At 37.6% G+C, this 18,112-nt stretch overlaps 1 protein-coding gene across 5 annotated transcripts in view; it reads right to left on the bottom strand.

The window, feature by feature from the left end:
- Positions 1 to 1,256: 1,256 nt before the first annotated feature.
- LOC126376004 (RILP-like protein homolog) overlaps positions 1,257 to 18,112 on the bottom strand; it is a 47,677-nt gene continuing 30,821 nt past the window's right edge. For 2 of the 5 annotated variants that reach the window (XM_050023153.1, XM_050023154.1), the window contains exons 4-8: positions 16,692 to 16,766; positions 15,984 to 16,082; positions 15,230 to 15,414; positions 14,296 to 14,424; positions 8,229 to 8,490 (exon numbers count right to left, since the gene is read on the bottom strand). In XM_050023153.1, the coding sequence (XP_049879110.1) occupies positions 8,373 to 8,490; positions 14,296 to 14,424; positions 15,230 to 15,414; positions 15,984 to 16,082; positions 16,692 to 16,766 (606 nt within the window). In that variant the 3' untranslated portion in view covers positions 8,229 to 8,372. Of the gene's footprint in view, positions 8,491 to 10,263; positions 10,366 to 14,295; positions 14,425 to 15,229; positions 15,415 to 15,983; positions 16,083 to 16,691; positions 16,767 to 18,112 lie in introns of those variants that run through there. The other 3 variants (XM_050023155.1, XM_050023150.1, XM_050023151.1) reach the window with 3 other exon arrangements.

Raw genomic sequence — 18,112 nt, 5'->3', positions numbered from 1 at the left:
GTGAGTCCAACGCTCAACCACTGAACCACAGAGGCCGTTAAAAAAATACTTAGAAATGGATACGCTACTTTAATTGCTAGTAAAAACTGGGACTACAAATTTTTACCCGTTGATTTAACAAGAAATACATCACATTCTGATTTTTCCATAAGGCCCTTACGTAGAAAACCTTAGTATGATCGGCTATTTATCAAAAAATACTCTTGTATGCAGTATCTTATACCGTCTGTCTCGTCGTCGTGTATCTTGTATCGTCGTGTCTTATATAGGGAAGTCAAGGAATTGGCCTTTGATAGACTGGAATGGAAAATGCTACACCGACAAGAGCGTGGCTCTTAAATTGATGATGATGATGCAGTATCTTACGAAAAGCAATGATAAAATTGCAACATATAACATAAAATATACATTGCCGGTAAAGTGGCTATGGAATTTGAGAAGCAGTAGAGCTATCGTAGTTATATGTTTGTTAGTAGTAAAAGAGAGCGAGGTTGAACCGGCGACAGCAGTTCTCATACAAAATGCGTGTTAGGGCCTTTCCAATCTCTTTCTTTTATTCCGTGGTCCACATCATATCGATACGGATTACGGGTGTTGAGTTAGATCATATATTTTTAAGGCCTTTGTTAGGCCCTGATAAAATTACAAATAGAAAATTAAATAAAAAGAAGTGGCTCAGACGGGTCTTGAATCCGCAGCTCCTGTCAAGCCGCCGGGACGAGCGAGTTGACCAAAGCACCACTGGGTCCTCAAGCCCCGCAAGGGCATCCGCTGGCGAGGACGCGGTTGTGTGCAATTGCGTTCCCGTATCCCCGCCACACGGCGTCAAGGAGGAACACCCGGGAGTCCCACGGGCGTAACGCATTTCCTTAAGAAAAAAAAAGGGTCCTCATCCTGTCCATGCGAATTTTTCCGTCTATATCGTAAACCGACGCCGGCGCGGCGCCATCTATCCGAAGCATTAAGTATTAATGTTTCTTGGACCGATAACACGTTTTCGAACACCGGAAGTCAATTGCACTAGTGAACGAAAAACCTTAGAATCTTTTGTTTTTTTTTTACAAATATCCAGTTAGGTCGTGTGTATATCGGAAATTTACGAAAGTTCGAACTGGATATTTGCAAAAAGACCAAAGATTATAATTATATATTTTTGCATCATATTGACCTCCATAAATCTAGCCGTGAATATATAAAAATAAAATCCTGATTAATTATATAAGAGGAGTAACACAAACTAAAATAAAACGCACATAAACTTAATACAAACAGATATATAATTATTTTGAACTTATAAATACTACACAATATATTAGGTACCAATTGTTTTACGACTTTCATCACTAAGTGAAAACAAATTGAGTTACATAATCCGATAATTAATTGGTTTCGTCGTTAAAATTATATCTACGTAGAATGTGTTCCCAAATACCCATAAAGAAATAAAGTATTTTTACAAATAGGTATTAAACCTGGCCAAGAATTTACTGCTTGTTATTTTTAGAAAAATATATAATACAATGATCGTGTCCAGAATGCCTAAAAATAATTAAAATAACTTGCATTATATTTCTTAAAAGTAGGATTGTTTTACAATTTCGGGTCTGACGTTTACATTTTTATTTTTAATCAATTGTTAGTCCTACTTCTAGTACCCAGTAATACTGTGACTAGTAAAAAAATAAAAATGACATTGGAAAATTCATCTTCCTTTAATACATGAAACTCCGTCCAATTAGCAATAAAAGGTTAACTTATATATGTCACCGTAAAATTGTGAATAACGTTAGATTATAATCTATCGATTTGAATCTCTGATTATAATCTGACGAATAATAATACGTTAAATTGTAAGCAGTATATTACGTTTCACAATTTTTCGACAGTTCACAATCTCGCGAGATAGATTATAATCTATTTTACGGTGACATATACTTTTAAGGATTTTGTATTTAATAGAGGTAAATACATATATGTAAGGTAAAAAGATTGAAATTTTAATTATGTAGGTATATATTAATAAATTACATGGAGTTGTGCAATTTACAATGATAAAATAAACATCGTGACATATAATAATAATACAATTTGGCGCATAATTTACTTGAATGATGGCTCCGATTCCTGCAGACATCTCCTAATTTTATTTTAAGTTATACCCGTCATTTTCTTATCCGCCGAAAAGGAAAGGGACGGATGATTGACAACTTTTTTTTTTCTTAAATGAATGAGAGTAAGATTGAATAACCGGTCGAATTAAATAAGCATCTCGCTGATATGCAAACCGTTCCACGTGTGGTGTAAACTTAATTCTGTCGGGTTATTGGCGATTATAAAATTTTTAAGCATCTGCCTATAATTGACACGTGTGTTCCACAAATTTTATGCCAGTCGATAACCCGTCCCTTTCTTTTTCTGTGGATAAGAAAATGACAGAAATAACTTAAAATAAAATTAGATTGTGTGTACTAGACAGAACACCATTGTGTATAAATTATTATCCTTATTCTATGCTTCGTTTCCTCTAAAATCGCTGACTAAACATACTTTTCTGAACTATTTACTTATTTAGTCTTTGCGTAATGTATTAATGAATCCTATAATCTTTGAAAAACCGGTATTCTAAAAACTACATACATATTATATCGTCACTGAAAAGGCAAAATTACGTAAGCGACAAAATGCAATATCAAGAAAAAGCAGTTTAAAGTATTTTTGCGTTTTTTATCATAACTTTTTACCTGTTTATCCAACTTAGATGACGTGAACGTAAGTTTACATTGTTTTTCATTCTCTATATCTAGCAATACATATTATAACATGGACTGCTATTTTAGGATATTTTGGCGTTTATGTAATTTTGCCTATCCAGTGACGATATTGATCTATCCGCATTGGAAGTAACCACATCAAAAGTATGTCAAAAGTAGAGTGTTAAATATTTATTGTCAAGTGCTAAAAATCCTTCAATTAAATAAATGTATTTCACCGTTAGGCTGACATATTTGGTAACTAGAATACTTTTAAAATGAATAAAGCTTTATACAAATCAACGATGAAAGTATCCAGTCGATATATTCATAAAACATTTAGGCCATATTGCAAGACCAAATAATTTAAATGTGTATACTTTCGTTTGTCCTGTTGTGTATTCGCTTTGAGTATTGTTACATAGTCTGTACATGAATACTTAAGTTAGCCATGAATACCATATTTTTTGGACAATAAAAAAATCTGGAAAATAGCTAAAAGTATATTAATGTTTTTCAAAAATGAAAATGTTGATAACCTGTTGATAGCCTGCGCCAAGTGTTTGGGCGCATATAAACTGTTCAAATGTAAAACAAGTGAGATAAATTATATATTTTCTTTTCTTTCTTCTTACAGCTCTAATCCAGTTTTGGTCCAAAATTCATGGTGTTTATGACAACATTTAACAAACTTATAGGTTACACGTGATTCTAAACGTTTCGAGACCATTTTTTTAACTTTCGAGTTAAATAGGGATATGTCCTTTACGTTATTTGGTCCAAACATTGCCATTACAAAAAAAACTGCGTGTTTCAAATTAATTTTTAAATGGCACTCACGCTACCATTTATAATAATGACAAAATTCGAATTCAAACGTATGATTTACAGCAGTTGGTGAAATAATACTACGCTTTGATTTTTTGACTTTGATGCAATTTTTGTCACTCAATATTGCGTTCATTAACATTTATGCCTGTTCCTTAGAAGCATAGTTTCAATTATCTTCATTGTATAAATCAAAGGCAGTTTTATTCCACCATGCGTTAAAAGAAAAGATGTTAAGTTTAGTAAAAAACGGTTTCTCTCTCTCGACCTACACGATTATAATATTGTGATATAATATACTTTAATATTTATTATTATACAAGATAATTTACCGTCCACAAACACAGCCCTATAATGTGTCAGTCACTCCACACTAAAAACATTTTTTTAAAACTATTAAGTACTTTTATTAGTCTTGAAATGGCAACACTTTTCGCCTGCTATGACGACGTACCAAAACTACCAGTGTTGCCATTTCAAACTTGTATTTGTAACTAATAGTTTAAAAAAAATGATTTTTTTTTCATTAAACATCAGGGTGACTGTTCTGTTGTAATATCGAATATATATTAGAATGAATGAATATTATGATAGTTATACTTAGCTCATCTTACTTATGTATCATTTCCTTTACTGAATTATACTTGAAAACATTTGTTTAATTTGAAAATACATTTAAATGACACACAAAGTACGCTTTAATTACCATCATGATCAGCGATGTGACGTCTCCAGGAATGTTTCCAAAGTGGGAATATTCCTGTTGTAAAAACTCTTTAATAATTAAAACACGTAATAACGGGTTCTTACCGCGTTTAAATGGGGATATGAGACTCCCGATATTTCGACACTGTTGCAAGTGCCATGATCACGGGATGACTGATGAGATTGGAGTGGAGTAGGTAGATCCATAATTTTCTACGGGCAGACATATCTGTCTACCCTCTGTTTTCCGTTTGAGAGCCCCGGCGTATACAAGATAGACTGTAGTTGTGGTAGTTCGTATATCGGACAAACAAAACGGTCTATTTCTTGCCGGATTAAAGAACATATTAGTCCCATGAAGAAAAACGACGTGCAGAAATCTGCTATAGCTGAGCATGTACTGGAGTCGGGCCCTAACCACTGGATCGAGTTTAACAATCCACAAATATTATCGACAGAACGTCATTACATCCCCAGACTCGTAAAAGAGGCTATTGAAATCAGAAAACATAAAAATTTCAACAGGGAAGATGGGTTCAAATTATCGACCATGTGGAATCCAGTAGTAGGTGTTGTAAAAAGCTTGAAACGGCCTAATGTGGTGAAAAAACGTGAGGACACAGTGAGTGCGGTTTGTCGTAGTGAGTTTGGTGCGAGTTCAGATGGTTCCGAACATTCCGATATCAAAAACATAAACAAGCGGCAAAGAAAGAGGGTAGACAGATATGTCTGCCCGTAGAAAATTATGGATCTACCTACTCCACTCCAATCTCATCAGTCATCCCGTGATCATGGCACTTGCAACAGTGTCGAAATATCGGGAGTCTCATATCCCCATTTAAACGCGGTAAGAACCCGTTATTGTGTTTTAATTATGATAATAACCGCGTAAACTTAAAACAATGTATAAAACTCTTTAATAGTAAGTAAACGGCCTCTGTGGTCCAGTGGTTCCGGATCCGGAGGCCCCGGGTTCGAATCCCTGTGGGGACATGTCACAAAAATCACTTTGAGATCCCTAGTTTGGTTAGGACATTACAGGCCGATCACCTGATTGTCCGAAAGTAAAGTGATCCGTGCTTCAGAAGGCACGTTAAGCCGTTCATCCCGGTTGCTACTTACTGATGTAACTGAGTAATCGTTACATGACCCATGTCAGGGGCCTTTGGCGGCTCAATAATAACCCTGACGCCAGGGTTGATGAGGCTGGTATTCCAACTCACAACCGATAAGAAGAAGAATATAAGTACAGTGGCTGCTTTGTTTCAAATTGTCCTTTTTATTCTCTGACCCTATCTTCTTAAAGCCTAAGTATTAAGGCTCTTTTTACATAACTTGTGGGCAATTTTACTGTCGTTTTGGGAACATTCCCGAAACGGCACATCACTGTTGATGAGGTGCTTCATCTATCCTCCTTATGGTTGTCTGGAAGAAATCGCTTTAAGCGATAAGGCCGCCGTTTGCCATGTACTTAGTTAACAGTCTTTTTGTAAATATTTCTTTTTATTTTGGTGCAATAAAGTGTATTTTTATTGTATTGTATTGTAAGAATCTATGAATACTTATATTCGACATTCAACAAAACTATCACTCCATTAACAAATCATCTAGATGAAATGTCTCCTAACATTGGCATCATAATCATACATAGTTCACAAGTAGGAAATTGACATGGCTATTACCAGTATCGAATCACTTGTCATGTGGCACAGATGACGAGTACATAGCCTAAGAATAAAATTGTACAGTCCAGGGGGGTTAAAATGGCCACATCGAAGCAATTCATCAAAAAAAGCAATGCATTGCGCACTCACTTTTATATGCGCAAATGTCAAATTGCAATATTGCTTTTTAGATGAATTGCTTCGATGTGGCCTTTTCAACCCCCCAGTACAAGAGATGAAGAGGAATTTTCTCATTGAAGAGCATGACAGAAAGTCCTTGGCTGCGTTTTTTCAAACTACAAAACTTGCAAATGAGCATAGACACGTCACTTAATGTAGAAAGCACTTTTTTTTGAAAATTCACATTCGAATATGTTTTTTTAACAAGACCTCGCAATGGACAGGGTAATTTCCACCACCCACCAAACCACAAGAAACCACAAATCAATGAAATTATATGAAAGAGATCGAGGTTCTGTTGAAGAAATTCACATAAGAATGTTATTTTTTCAATAAGACGCTCACGTAGTTATCAAGACAAGGCAACGATGTACGGTCACGAGTACTAATTATACTTTGAAACCATGTCACATTAACTTTTTTGACAAATTAAACCGTAAGTCTCATAAAATGTCAAATATGATAGTGCGACAGGGTTCTAAAGTAGGTACATGATTCCTCATGACTGTACACAATGAAAATAAGAAGACATGGTCAGCAAGAAATACAGTTTTTATATAAATGTTCAAAAACACGCTACGCACGCTTGGTAATTTCAAAATCGCAGCCTTAAAGTAGCCTTAACTTATTAGTGCAATAGAAAATGCGTCAACGAATCAATAGCTTAAATTAAATATAATTTCGAAAGACCATCACCCAACCACACCCTAGACACATTTTCTATTAGCCAATACATTATGGCGGCATGGAATGTCTAACGATTCAACAACAGCAACAAATATTCACAAGCTAACAACGACTACAACTACTTTAATTGTGATCTAAATGTCGTAACCAAAGGCCGAACAGCAGTTTCAAAACTTGCATCACGCAGCTATACATTTCACCCTCGTTCAGATTGTTATTCTCATCCGAACATATCAACTTCCTCCTAGAAATTATCTTCATGAATATCTTTGTTAAGTTCCTAGTCAAAAACGGAGTCCTATCTTCCCCTTCTCTACACATGCGACAGTTGCATGTACTACTTATATCTACTAAACTGGAAGAACTTCCTACTATACTGGAAGATCGCACTGATAAATCGGAAGTATTTACTCCTAAATTGGAAGCGTCTACTTCCGATTCGGAAGTGGTTACTGAGAAATTTAACGTATCGTCTACCAATTCGAAAGCCTTTAGTTCTGTAAAAAGATTGCCTTCAAAATAGGAAGTCTGTGTTACTAAACTGGAAGTATTCACTCCTAAATTGGAAGTGGACGCATTTTTGGCAATACTACTATTTGGACTGTCAAAGTCCGTTACAGTAATAACGGGAGCGTTTCGGCTGATTTCAGGTGAGTTAACAAATGAAAAACTCTTTTTGAGTTTGATTATAGCTGGTGATATATTACCACTTGAAAATTCAGCTTTATAACTATCTTTTAATAGAGTGAACCCTAAGGAATTCTCAGTTTTGTAATCAGCCGATCCGCGACGGTGTTTGCTTACTTTCTTAACAGATAAGTTTTCGCAGCTCTTGAAATTATACCAGTTCTGTTTCAGGACCTCTTTCCTCAAGTTTAAGTGGTATTCTATATTCGATTGAATACCAAATTTCCTTTGACGTACACATCTATTTCCCTCCTTATTTTCATTCGTGTCTGCCGACTCTAAAGATATGCTTCTGTCCAATGGCACCCTCACTCTCCGATAGCTCGCGTTTAAATTCTCATTGGAATCCTCTACCGACTTGAAATCTTCGAAAGAAATTCTGAACGAGATGTTTCGTTGTAGTTTTTTAATCTGCGGCGAGTCGCTGCCGCTGGCTTCGTCGATGCTTCTGTAGCTGCCTGTCAGGGTCAGACTGTCGTCGACATCGAAAGATGACCGTCGACTTTTCAACATTTGAGAAGCCGGGATATCTTCGAAGCTCCTGTCCTGTTCGATCAATCTTTCCCTTTCCGAGTACACAGTCCACGAGGAAGCATCGCTGCTGTCGGACCAGTCGGACCCTACGTTTTGCAAGTAGTTGAATATTTCTATGCCTCGATCGAGGGAGATAGACTTCTGCACAGGTATATCGTGTTCGAACCTACCGTAGTAGACTTCGTCTCTCTCGTCGACATCGCCGAGCCAGCTGGTTACTTCTTCATCGTTGAGGTTGAGCAGTTCTTGTCGGAGGTCTAGTTTGGAGGCTTGTGGTTTGCGGTGGTCGGAGTAGCGGCGCGGCTTGGAGGGCGCAGCGGGCGGCGGCAGGGAGTGCCTACGCGGGGCCGGCGGCGGCGCCACCGCCCGCGGACATCTTGCTGGCGAGCGTCGACAACGACCGCCGCGGGAAGGAGCCCACGGCGATATCAGACTCAGTAAAGAGCTTGCGAAAACTGCGGGAAATTTTAACGAGTTAGACCGTTTGTTTGGGATATTTGAGATGGTCGTGTGATTTGATACTATGAAAAACTTTCGAGGAAACAAAATTTAATTTTTTTTAGGAAAACAAAAATGCTGAAACCTTAAAAATAGAGGTTAATAGTTGTTAATACCAAAATGTTTTTTTTTTACAGTTTTTGTGACTGCCCAACTATTGTGTTAAACAATGGGATTTGGATTTTTAAAGGACTTTGGGCCTTAAAACCTAATATGGAAACGGCCTCTTTTTCAGGTCTTAATCTACTGGACTGCTTGAATTAGTATTACTGTCTAACAATGATGGCCTTGTCACACAGAACGCGGCCTTTACATAAAAAAATACTCAATTTACAATCTGTACGACGCTATCGCCAATGCACGGATCATTTTGGTAGGAATCTGAGCAGACGAAGCATCAAAAATTTCTGCTTTGTATTGATTCACCAGTTCTGCAAATAACCCAACGTTGCTATGACAACTTCCAACAAATCGTAAATTCCGCCCTATCCGATTCCGCTCAAGTGACCGCGCAGCTTTAGGGTTAAGTAGCTTGTGATACTATTTTATTATCTTCTTCATTTCCGGTTTTCTTCCCTTCAATCAACAATAGAACCAGATATCGGGTAAGTCCGTCATAGTAGGGCCGGAAAAACGACACAAGTAAAAAATCTCATTGCTGCATCCTTATGCAACAACAGATGTAAATAAAACCATTTTTATTTACATCAAAATAATTTTGCTTTTTGGGTAGATCTTCGAACACCGTAAGCCGGTGTCTTAGATATATCCTAGAATCTTTGGTCTTTTTACAAGTATCTAGTTAACCTTACGTAATTTGGCGACATAAATAAATTCGAACTGGGTAGGAGGGCTTGGGTAGAATTTTTCGGATCTAGCGTTCGGCGTCAAGATCTACAGCACCGGCTCGTTCAAAGTTTTCCAATCCAGATTTGACAGCAGAACGCCAAACCCTCCTACTACTACACTTATAACTCAAGTGGGACTCTCTATTGTACTTCTTGCAACAGGACTTTCAAAACTAGATTTGGTTTTGCTAGTCACGCTCGCGTCCATGCAAGAGCTCAGGCTAACAGTAGCTAAGGGTGTCGCCATCGATGGATACGTCTGGGAAGACATCATCATGGTGTAAGAAAGAAGGTATGCTCAATCCTATGACAAGCCGCCATTGCTAGCCCATTGATGACGTAAGTGTTACCACTGTGTTACCATTAAATTAGTATCTCCAACATTCCAAGGACATAAATTTTATTATTGAAAATTAAGTGAATTACTGACTAATGTATTTAATGACTATTACTTGTCACATATATAAAATCGTTAAAATTGTAAGTAAATCTTTTACTAAAAGTTCAACATTGCCTTGCAAAGTAAATTAAAAACAATGGTCGTGGGTATTATTTTTTTACGAAATGGCAACGCAGGGTCGGATGCCGTCAGCTGGGCTAACCTTAAAATGTTAGCTGTCACTTTTGAGCACACCTGATTTTTTTATACTATGATCATCATAATCATCTAACTGGATATTTGCAAAACGACAAAAGATTCAATTTTTGTGTTAACGGTAATGATATTGACTTCCGGTGTTCGAAGAACTACCCTTTGAATTGGTTTTCTGCATTTGAATATTCGAACGGTAGACCGTTAACTAGTTGATATTGTTGTTTGAAGTTTCTTTCCTATGCTGCTCCTGTTAAACCCGCGTTCTGAGTAACAAGGCCTGCACGTACCGGGCCAAGCGTTCTCTAAGACACCATCAGTACCAAGGGCCGAAAGAGATCCTTGGCGGCGGCGATCGCCGGCCGGGGTCCCGCGACAGCGCCAGGCGGAACCTAGGGCATACCCGCCGTCAAATATGGTGGCGACAACAAAAACTGGGATTGGGGGAACAATTACGGAATAAAAAGGATGGTAGGAAGAGGATTGAGGCACATGTAAAGAAGAATACTAGAAATAGAGCGGTAACTCTTCGCCCCGCGCCAAATAGTAACGGGCGCCGATCTTAACCCCTCTGAGTCTTACTTTAGTCTTGAACAGCCGTTAGCCGCTAAGAAGTAAGGGGGAGAGCGCGCCGTGTGTCTCACTCGCACTTACGCGTTACGGCACACGGTAAGAATTTGATTTTTTTATGCCGAGTCTGGGGAGTGCCTACGGGATAAGCTAAAACACCGGCGGCGACAAACATGCAACATACGAGAGTCGGAATAAAGTGTGGTACCAGGCGGCACCGAAGGCACACCCAGTTTTAAATTTCATATTGATTTATTAATTTCGAAATGGAATATAACATAAGATACATTTAGTAGACACTAAAACCCTGACTCCCATACAATATAAGATAATAAATATGGGTGGCTACAACAAAAAATAGACATTGTGGTAGAAAAGGGGTAACATTCCCCGACGTCGACAACAAACATGGGCTTGTGTGCTTGGAAGAGGGGTCAGAAGGGGGGGGGGGGGGGGTTTAGGAATGGGAATTGCTAGGAGGGACTTAAAGGAAGAGTATGGTGGGAAAATATATTGAAATGAGCCTTCAATTACATGCGAATCCACAATACATAAGTGGTTGATATTGTATAGGTTTAGGAAAAGGAATATAGGAGTCATAAACTAAAAAAGGACAAGATAATAACTTTTCTTCATCAAAAAATCACGATACTGTCGTAAACATAAACACGAGGGTAATATTATTATTACTTTTAATTTTATTAAAAATCACCAAAACAATACCCTTCACCGAATGCAGATGGCAAATGTGTTTATTTGAATCTTTCTCCGGAACTGTAGCCAAAAATATAGACACCCTAAGAGGTATAAAAATGATTCAATCTTGACTTGGAGAGGGCTCTTCTAAATAGCTAAGAAAATGGTCTATACTGCGGTTACACTACACTCAGCCACTCTCATGTTTAAAAGTAAATACAGGAGTTACATCGAAGAGCTTTCTGGAATACTATTGTTATGAATACTTTTTTTGCTATTTACAAATACATAACGCTATAAAACAGCAAAACGCCATTTGAATTAAAATAAAGAAGAAAATTGTGCATTCTTTTCTTGAAAACATCAACACTAAACAAATATAATATTAAAAAAACGTGTTAATAAACATCACAACCGTATCATTATTACATACAGTTTATATTTGCACATAGATTTGCATAAAATATGTAATGAAAAAATATTGAAAATTTGTATTGAAAAAAAAAATAATTATTTACTGTAATTCCACATAAAAAAAATATATCTCCACCTATATTTGTGCTAAATGATAATGAATGATGTGCAATACAAAGTGCAGAATGATATTAACCATGGATAATGTAAGATTGGCGTTTTGTTATCGCATGAGAATGTAGGTATAGTTAATGATATTGTCTATTATATGAAATGTTACTGAAAAAATACTAAGAATGTTCGATAAATATTCTATTCTAAAGTCTATAAACGGTAGAGGAAATCTATAGAGGAAGAAAGTATATAAAAATGTACGTATGTTTATGTAGATAAAGGGGTCTCTAAGCAAAACTCTAAGCTATCTTTTATGTAAACTATTATCGTTTCCCATGCAAATCCGTGCGCTGTGCCTAGTGTTACGATGTCTGTGTCAGCGAGATCTCTTTCGGCCCTGGTTTCAATTTTCCATACAAATTCCATACAATTTTTATAATCACCTAAAAGGAAAAATACAATTTTGAAGATTCTTGTTTATTATAACACTAAGTTGGACAGTCACAGTACTTAATACTTAATTCATAGTTCATGCGTCACTACGGCCCAAAACTAATAAAAAATAAAAATGGAAAAATAAACCAGAACCAAATATAAAGCTGTAGTGAGTGTTGTAGACGAAACATGATACCAAAATATGTACAGAACATAAATAGAAAACAACCACAAATGATGGGCATTACTCTGCATAGTGTAAATCCCTGCCACATATAAAATGCTGACATGTACATATACATTTATATTTACCAATAAAAGAGTGAATATTCAGTGTAGTAATAATCGTACATAATATGCATATGTAAAGTCTATTACATTTTTTAAAGTTTATAATGAGCATTGGGTGACTGGGGCGGCCATTTTGTGATACCAAACGACAAGATGGCGGCAGTTAATGAGCGTGATAGGTGTCATTGTCCCCCAATGCCTCAATATCAATGCCAATATGAATACATGCCCCTTGGTTAAAATTTTGTCTACTCCATACCAGAACTAACACAGAAAAGAGTACAAGAAAAAAAGAACTAAACATCACCAAGTAATCGTAGGCAAACTTTTGTGGTGTGCTCCCAAATAACTTTTTTGGGTAGTAAAATGAAGGAAGGAGAAGCTAAAATGTTATATTTACAATACAGAGTAAGTAAGTATAACATTTATGCGGATACAGGACGAAAGGGGCAAGTCTCAGGGACTGTAACCTGGAACCTGAGAGAGGGCAGCAGTAACTGTCAGTATTATTCAGAAGCGCAGGACAGGAGTCCTAGTACGGCTTTGAAATAGACTAATCTGGGCGCAATCCCACTCGCGTCAGATAGAGTACTGCGGGGCGGAAGGCAAGAGGGAAACCACTGCCCTATTTTTCCCTAAAAAAGTAGCATAGAGAATGAATGCTACGCCGAAAGAAGCATGGCTCTTAAACTATACAGAGTAATGATCGAGTTAAATAACAATGCGATAAAGAAATAAAATTCAGAGAAAAAGCCACAGAGAGTGCAATATAACAATCATACATATGTGTAATAGAAGTAAGATCTAATTAGGTATATAAATGTAGATTAGAAAATCAATAACCTTAATTAAATAAATTAATGAAATTGGTAATTAACCTTATAGCTGTAAAAATCCAACACCAATACAGAAAACAAATATAAGGCGAGTGCAAAAATGTCTTAAATTATTAGATAGAATAATATCGATATTTTATAATTAATTAATAATATTATATACCCCTGTGAGTACCCATAATATACCAACCATGATCTTAACATCCATGCAGGTGCAATAAAGACATAGATTTGCTTTATGTAAGTGTGGAACAACAAGTATGTATATTATGTAGGTGTAAATATCTCTAGAACCTTGTCACAGTGCAGAAGTTAAAGAGAACAACATATTATGAGCATATGATACACAAGTACGTGGAGGGGTTTTATTATGACAAGGTTCTAGAGTGGATTAGCAATCGCTGTGCGATACTGTATGTACAACCGGTATGTATGTACTGTGTATAAAATTTCAGATTGCTTTTAAGTCGGCTGGCGCAATATAATATTAACAGTCTACTGTAACTTGGCGGTAGCAAAAATGATGGACTTTCTAGGCAACGTTCCCCAAAAACAATACAGATGGCCTTGTACAGTCATGAGCAATATAATGTACCCACTTTAGGACTCTGTCGCACAACGTCTATTTGACATTTAGTGAGACTTACAGTTTAATTTGTCGAAAAAGTTAATGTGACATGGTACCAAAGTGTATACATATTAATGCTCGTGACCGTCCAAAGTACCGGTATGTTGGTATAAGTGATTCTTGCAGCGCAAGCGAAAATTGACCTTAAGGTGACGAACTTTTTTATTCCCAATTAGTACCAACACTCAGGCTTAAACCACACACAAAACGTCCAACTTAACAAACAATCTGAATTTACCAAGTAATCACAAAATTGAATATGTATACCACTGCGTCGTATTTTTGTATGAGGCGCTTTGTCTACGATACTTAGGTATGTATCAATGCATGATACTTACAACTTCCTGATGCCGCTGTTCCTCTTCCAAGGCGCGTCGTCGGGCTCGGCAGGCAGAGGACCCTGGACGGGCGCCTCATCCTCTTCTACTGTTGCTGTGCTGGTCAAAGACGGTGACGTATCCGAGCCGCTGGAAATTCAGTGTTACGATTTGGTATAAGTTCATACAAGAAGTCCCGAGAAATGGCTCTTAATCTTTCTCAAAACCAGACGCGGTATGAGAAGAAGGTAGAAGATCCTTCTATCATGTGGGTTGTGAGGTTATTACCAACCGTTCAACCCTGGAGTCAGGGTTACTATTGAGCCACCAAAGGCCCCTGACATGACACATGTAACGACTACGTACTTACATCAGTAAGTAATAACCGGGACCAACGGCTTAACGTGCCTTCCGAAGCACGGATCGTTTTACTTTCGGACAATCAGGTGATAAGCCTGTAATGTCCTAACCAAACTAGGGATCACAAAGTGATTTTTGTGATGTGTCCCCACCGGGAATCGAACCCGGGACCTCCGGATCGTGGGTCCAAAGCTTAACCACTGGACCACGGAGGACTCTAAGAGGATCTAAAAAGGCCACATTCAATAATGCAATTTGGAATAAACTACGTATAGAACGGTAACTCTACGCCCCGCCAACCTATTCGTAACAGGCGCTGACCTCAACCCCTCTGGGTTTTACTTCAGTCTTAAATGACCATACGTCGCTAAGGAGTAAAGACTGTTCGCACCAATAAGGTGGCACACGGGAAGAATTATACTTTTGTTTGAAAGGTCATTTTGTCAAAAAAGCATTGTGTTATATACCGCGACCAAACACACATATTATAGACGGCGATACGACCTGTCAAGTTGGAACAGAGAGCTTGGTGAGGTGTGTATGGGTACTTAGTTCATAGCACCAAATACATATCCATGGTTGAGAGAGTGCTTACCTATCAGGTTGCGGCGGCTCGGCTTGCATCGCCTGCAGCTGCTCCTCAGCCTTGCTGAGCTTCAGTTTGAGCTCGTTCCTCTCGTGCAGTATAGCTCGCAGCTCTCTCACGCTGAACGTCGGCCGGGACGACTGGTCCTCGTCTTCGTAACCGTCTGGGGTCGCCGCGCCACATGCCGCGCACTTCTGGAATGATCGATGGATTCTTTAGAGATTGAAGACGGCCATAGAATAAAAAAGCGAACTCTCTTACTTTACTAAAGAAATACCCTGACATCAGGGTTGATAAGGTTGATAATCCACCACACGATAGAAGAAAACAGAAGTAGCTTGGGTTTCGACAGATTTAGATAAGTAAGCTACGAATGTCTAGTCTAAGAGCTCTAAAAATCTTGTCATCCTCTTATAAGTGCAAGTTAAGATAGCTACCTTTAGTAACTTAAAATTGAGTTTGTGTCTGCATGAATCGGAATCATTTTCTAGTTAAACCAGCGGTTGCGACCTCAAGATTGACTTAACGCATATAAAAGTAGGTGCGCAATGCAAACAAATGTCAAATGCTTTCTTAGATGAATTGTTTCGATGTGGCCATTTTAACCCCCCTGTAAACCTATTGATATTTTAGCCAATCATAGGATCAGATTCTATCTTTCAAGACGTTACACGACACCCAGTACTGAGCAATCGGAGATGAAAAAAAACTACCTTCCAAGTGACTTCAGTACGTGGTGGGGAAATAATTTGAACAGACTAACCATGTTCTGTGCATTGGCTTGTTGCAGCGTCGTGATATCCCGCTGTTGGTTCTGTACTATGGCTGTCAGCTCTGAACGCTCTTCGCATATTAGACGCATCTGGAAACACACAGCACAATTTGTAAAAGACTTTCCTACAAGGTTAGTGACTATTTAGAAGACAGGAATGCTTGGGAATAACCGCCTGGGAACCAATCTTAGGTAAACAAACCTCTGAAATTGTATTACAACTTGCAGCTACTTTTCTTGCTATACAGGTTGATAAGCCGCAGTAGTATATGGCACTATAATACATATTATACTCTAACCTTAGTGCCGATACTTGCACACATAGCTTCTTTTATTAATACCATACTTAAAATTCTTCATCGATAATAACAATCTAGATTTTTGACTAATGAATAACTTTTAACTAGATTATAACTAAGAGTGTGTCTACTAAAACATTTCTGTCTGTCCCTGTTAGTAAGACAAAATTCGATTTGATTTTGGAGTTATGTTAAAAATTATAAAAAAAATATGCACACGTACATAAATTCACGCCTATTTCGTTGTTGATAAGCAGACTACGGAATTCCATTTGATTCCATCCTGACATACTTTTGCTTCCTCCACATTCATCAATCGTTTCGTACACATACGCCGGTATAAATGAAACATAATATAAAACTTACAATTGTCAAAAGTGTACTATACTAGTGAACTCACCTGGTTTTGCATCTGCTTGTGTTTCCGCCGGAGGTCGCGGCTGACCTGCGCCAGCTTCTCCACTTGATTCGTCAACTGAGAAGTTTCCAGAATAGCCATATTTAATACACAAACCCATACAAAATATATTACCGAAAATAACTTCTAGAGTTTGAGCACTTTTATCCGAAACTCATACAAAGCTATTACTTCAAATAGCTTTTAGAGTTAAACCTCAAGATTTCACATCTTTTTATTTCACGTGATTTTTTTTATTTTTAAAAAGCATGTTTGTGATAGCTAACTATCAGTGTAATGCGATAAAGTCTAAAAGTAAATACAGTCGATCGTTATCGACGTATAAAACGCGAACTCGATAGAGTAAAGATATTATTATGGCGGAAAAAAACTGTTGCTTTGATGTATCGATACACGCTCGACAGATTTAGATAACGTCAATTTACTTATATTTGGTATTATGAAGTGGGAGCAAAAACATGTTGTTTTAACGAAGCTGTTTGCAAACATGAAGGATTAAAATTGTTTTCAATTATTAACAGTTTTCTGAATGAAGTCGAGTGACTTTCTTGCTATTTAAGCGAATGTTCTCATGTCCATTTTAAGACGATTATCACATGTCGCTGCGGGTTGTATTAATGGTAACTTGTAACAGCCTCCGTGGCCTAGCGGTTGAGCGTTGAGCTCACGATCCGGAGGTCCCGGGTTCGGATCCCGATGATTGTCCGAAAGTAAGATGATCCGTACTTTGGAAGACACGTTAAGCCGTTGGTCCCGGTTACTACTTACTGATGTAAGTTAGTAGTCGTTACATGAGGCATGTGAGGGCCTTTGGCGGCTCAATACTAACCCTGACACCAGGGTTGATGAGGTTGGTAAACTCACAACCCACACGATAGCAGAAGAAGAATGGTAACTCGTGGTTCTGCGTCTTCTAATAGTACAGTCAAGATTTTATGTATGTACCTATGTTATATTGTAGTAAATTAGCGTTTAAATAAATAGGTTTAGGCATTGAGAGTGAAAAATCTACCAACATAGAACGCTATTTAAAATTCCGAACCTAGCATAGCGTTTGCTTCCAAAGGAATTCGTCGCATTGTTCGTGCAAAAATTTAAGTGTTTTCGGCTCGGCGCCAATCCGTATTTCATACGACACACGAATACGACACTAAACTGCAGTGCGGCCTTCGATGCCAATATCATCGAACACTATATCACATGCTTGATATAAAATTGAGTGATAAAATTGGCAATTTCAAGTGCAAAATATCAGTGTTTATGTGCAAGGACAAAGAAGAATAGAAACATTTCGAAAGTTCCACAGATATAACTAGAGTATATCGTAGAAGTGGATAGAGTAATTCGCTATAATTTGACAGACAAGTCACGTTGTTTCTCGTATATGTACTAAATGGATTGGG

Source organism: Pectinophora gossypiella, chromosome 20 (genome assembly GCF_024362695.1).
Source record: "Pectinophora gossypiella chromosome 20, ilPecGoss1.1, whole genome shotgun sequence".
In the NCBI taxonomy this organism is placed as follows: domain Eukaryota; kingdom Metazoa; phylum Arthropoda; class Insecta; order Lepidoptera; family Gelechiidae; genus Pectinophora; species Pectinophora gossypiella.
Note: the sequence above shows the minus strand (reverse complement) of the source record. Positions and strands in the feature narration are given on the sequence as shown.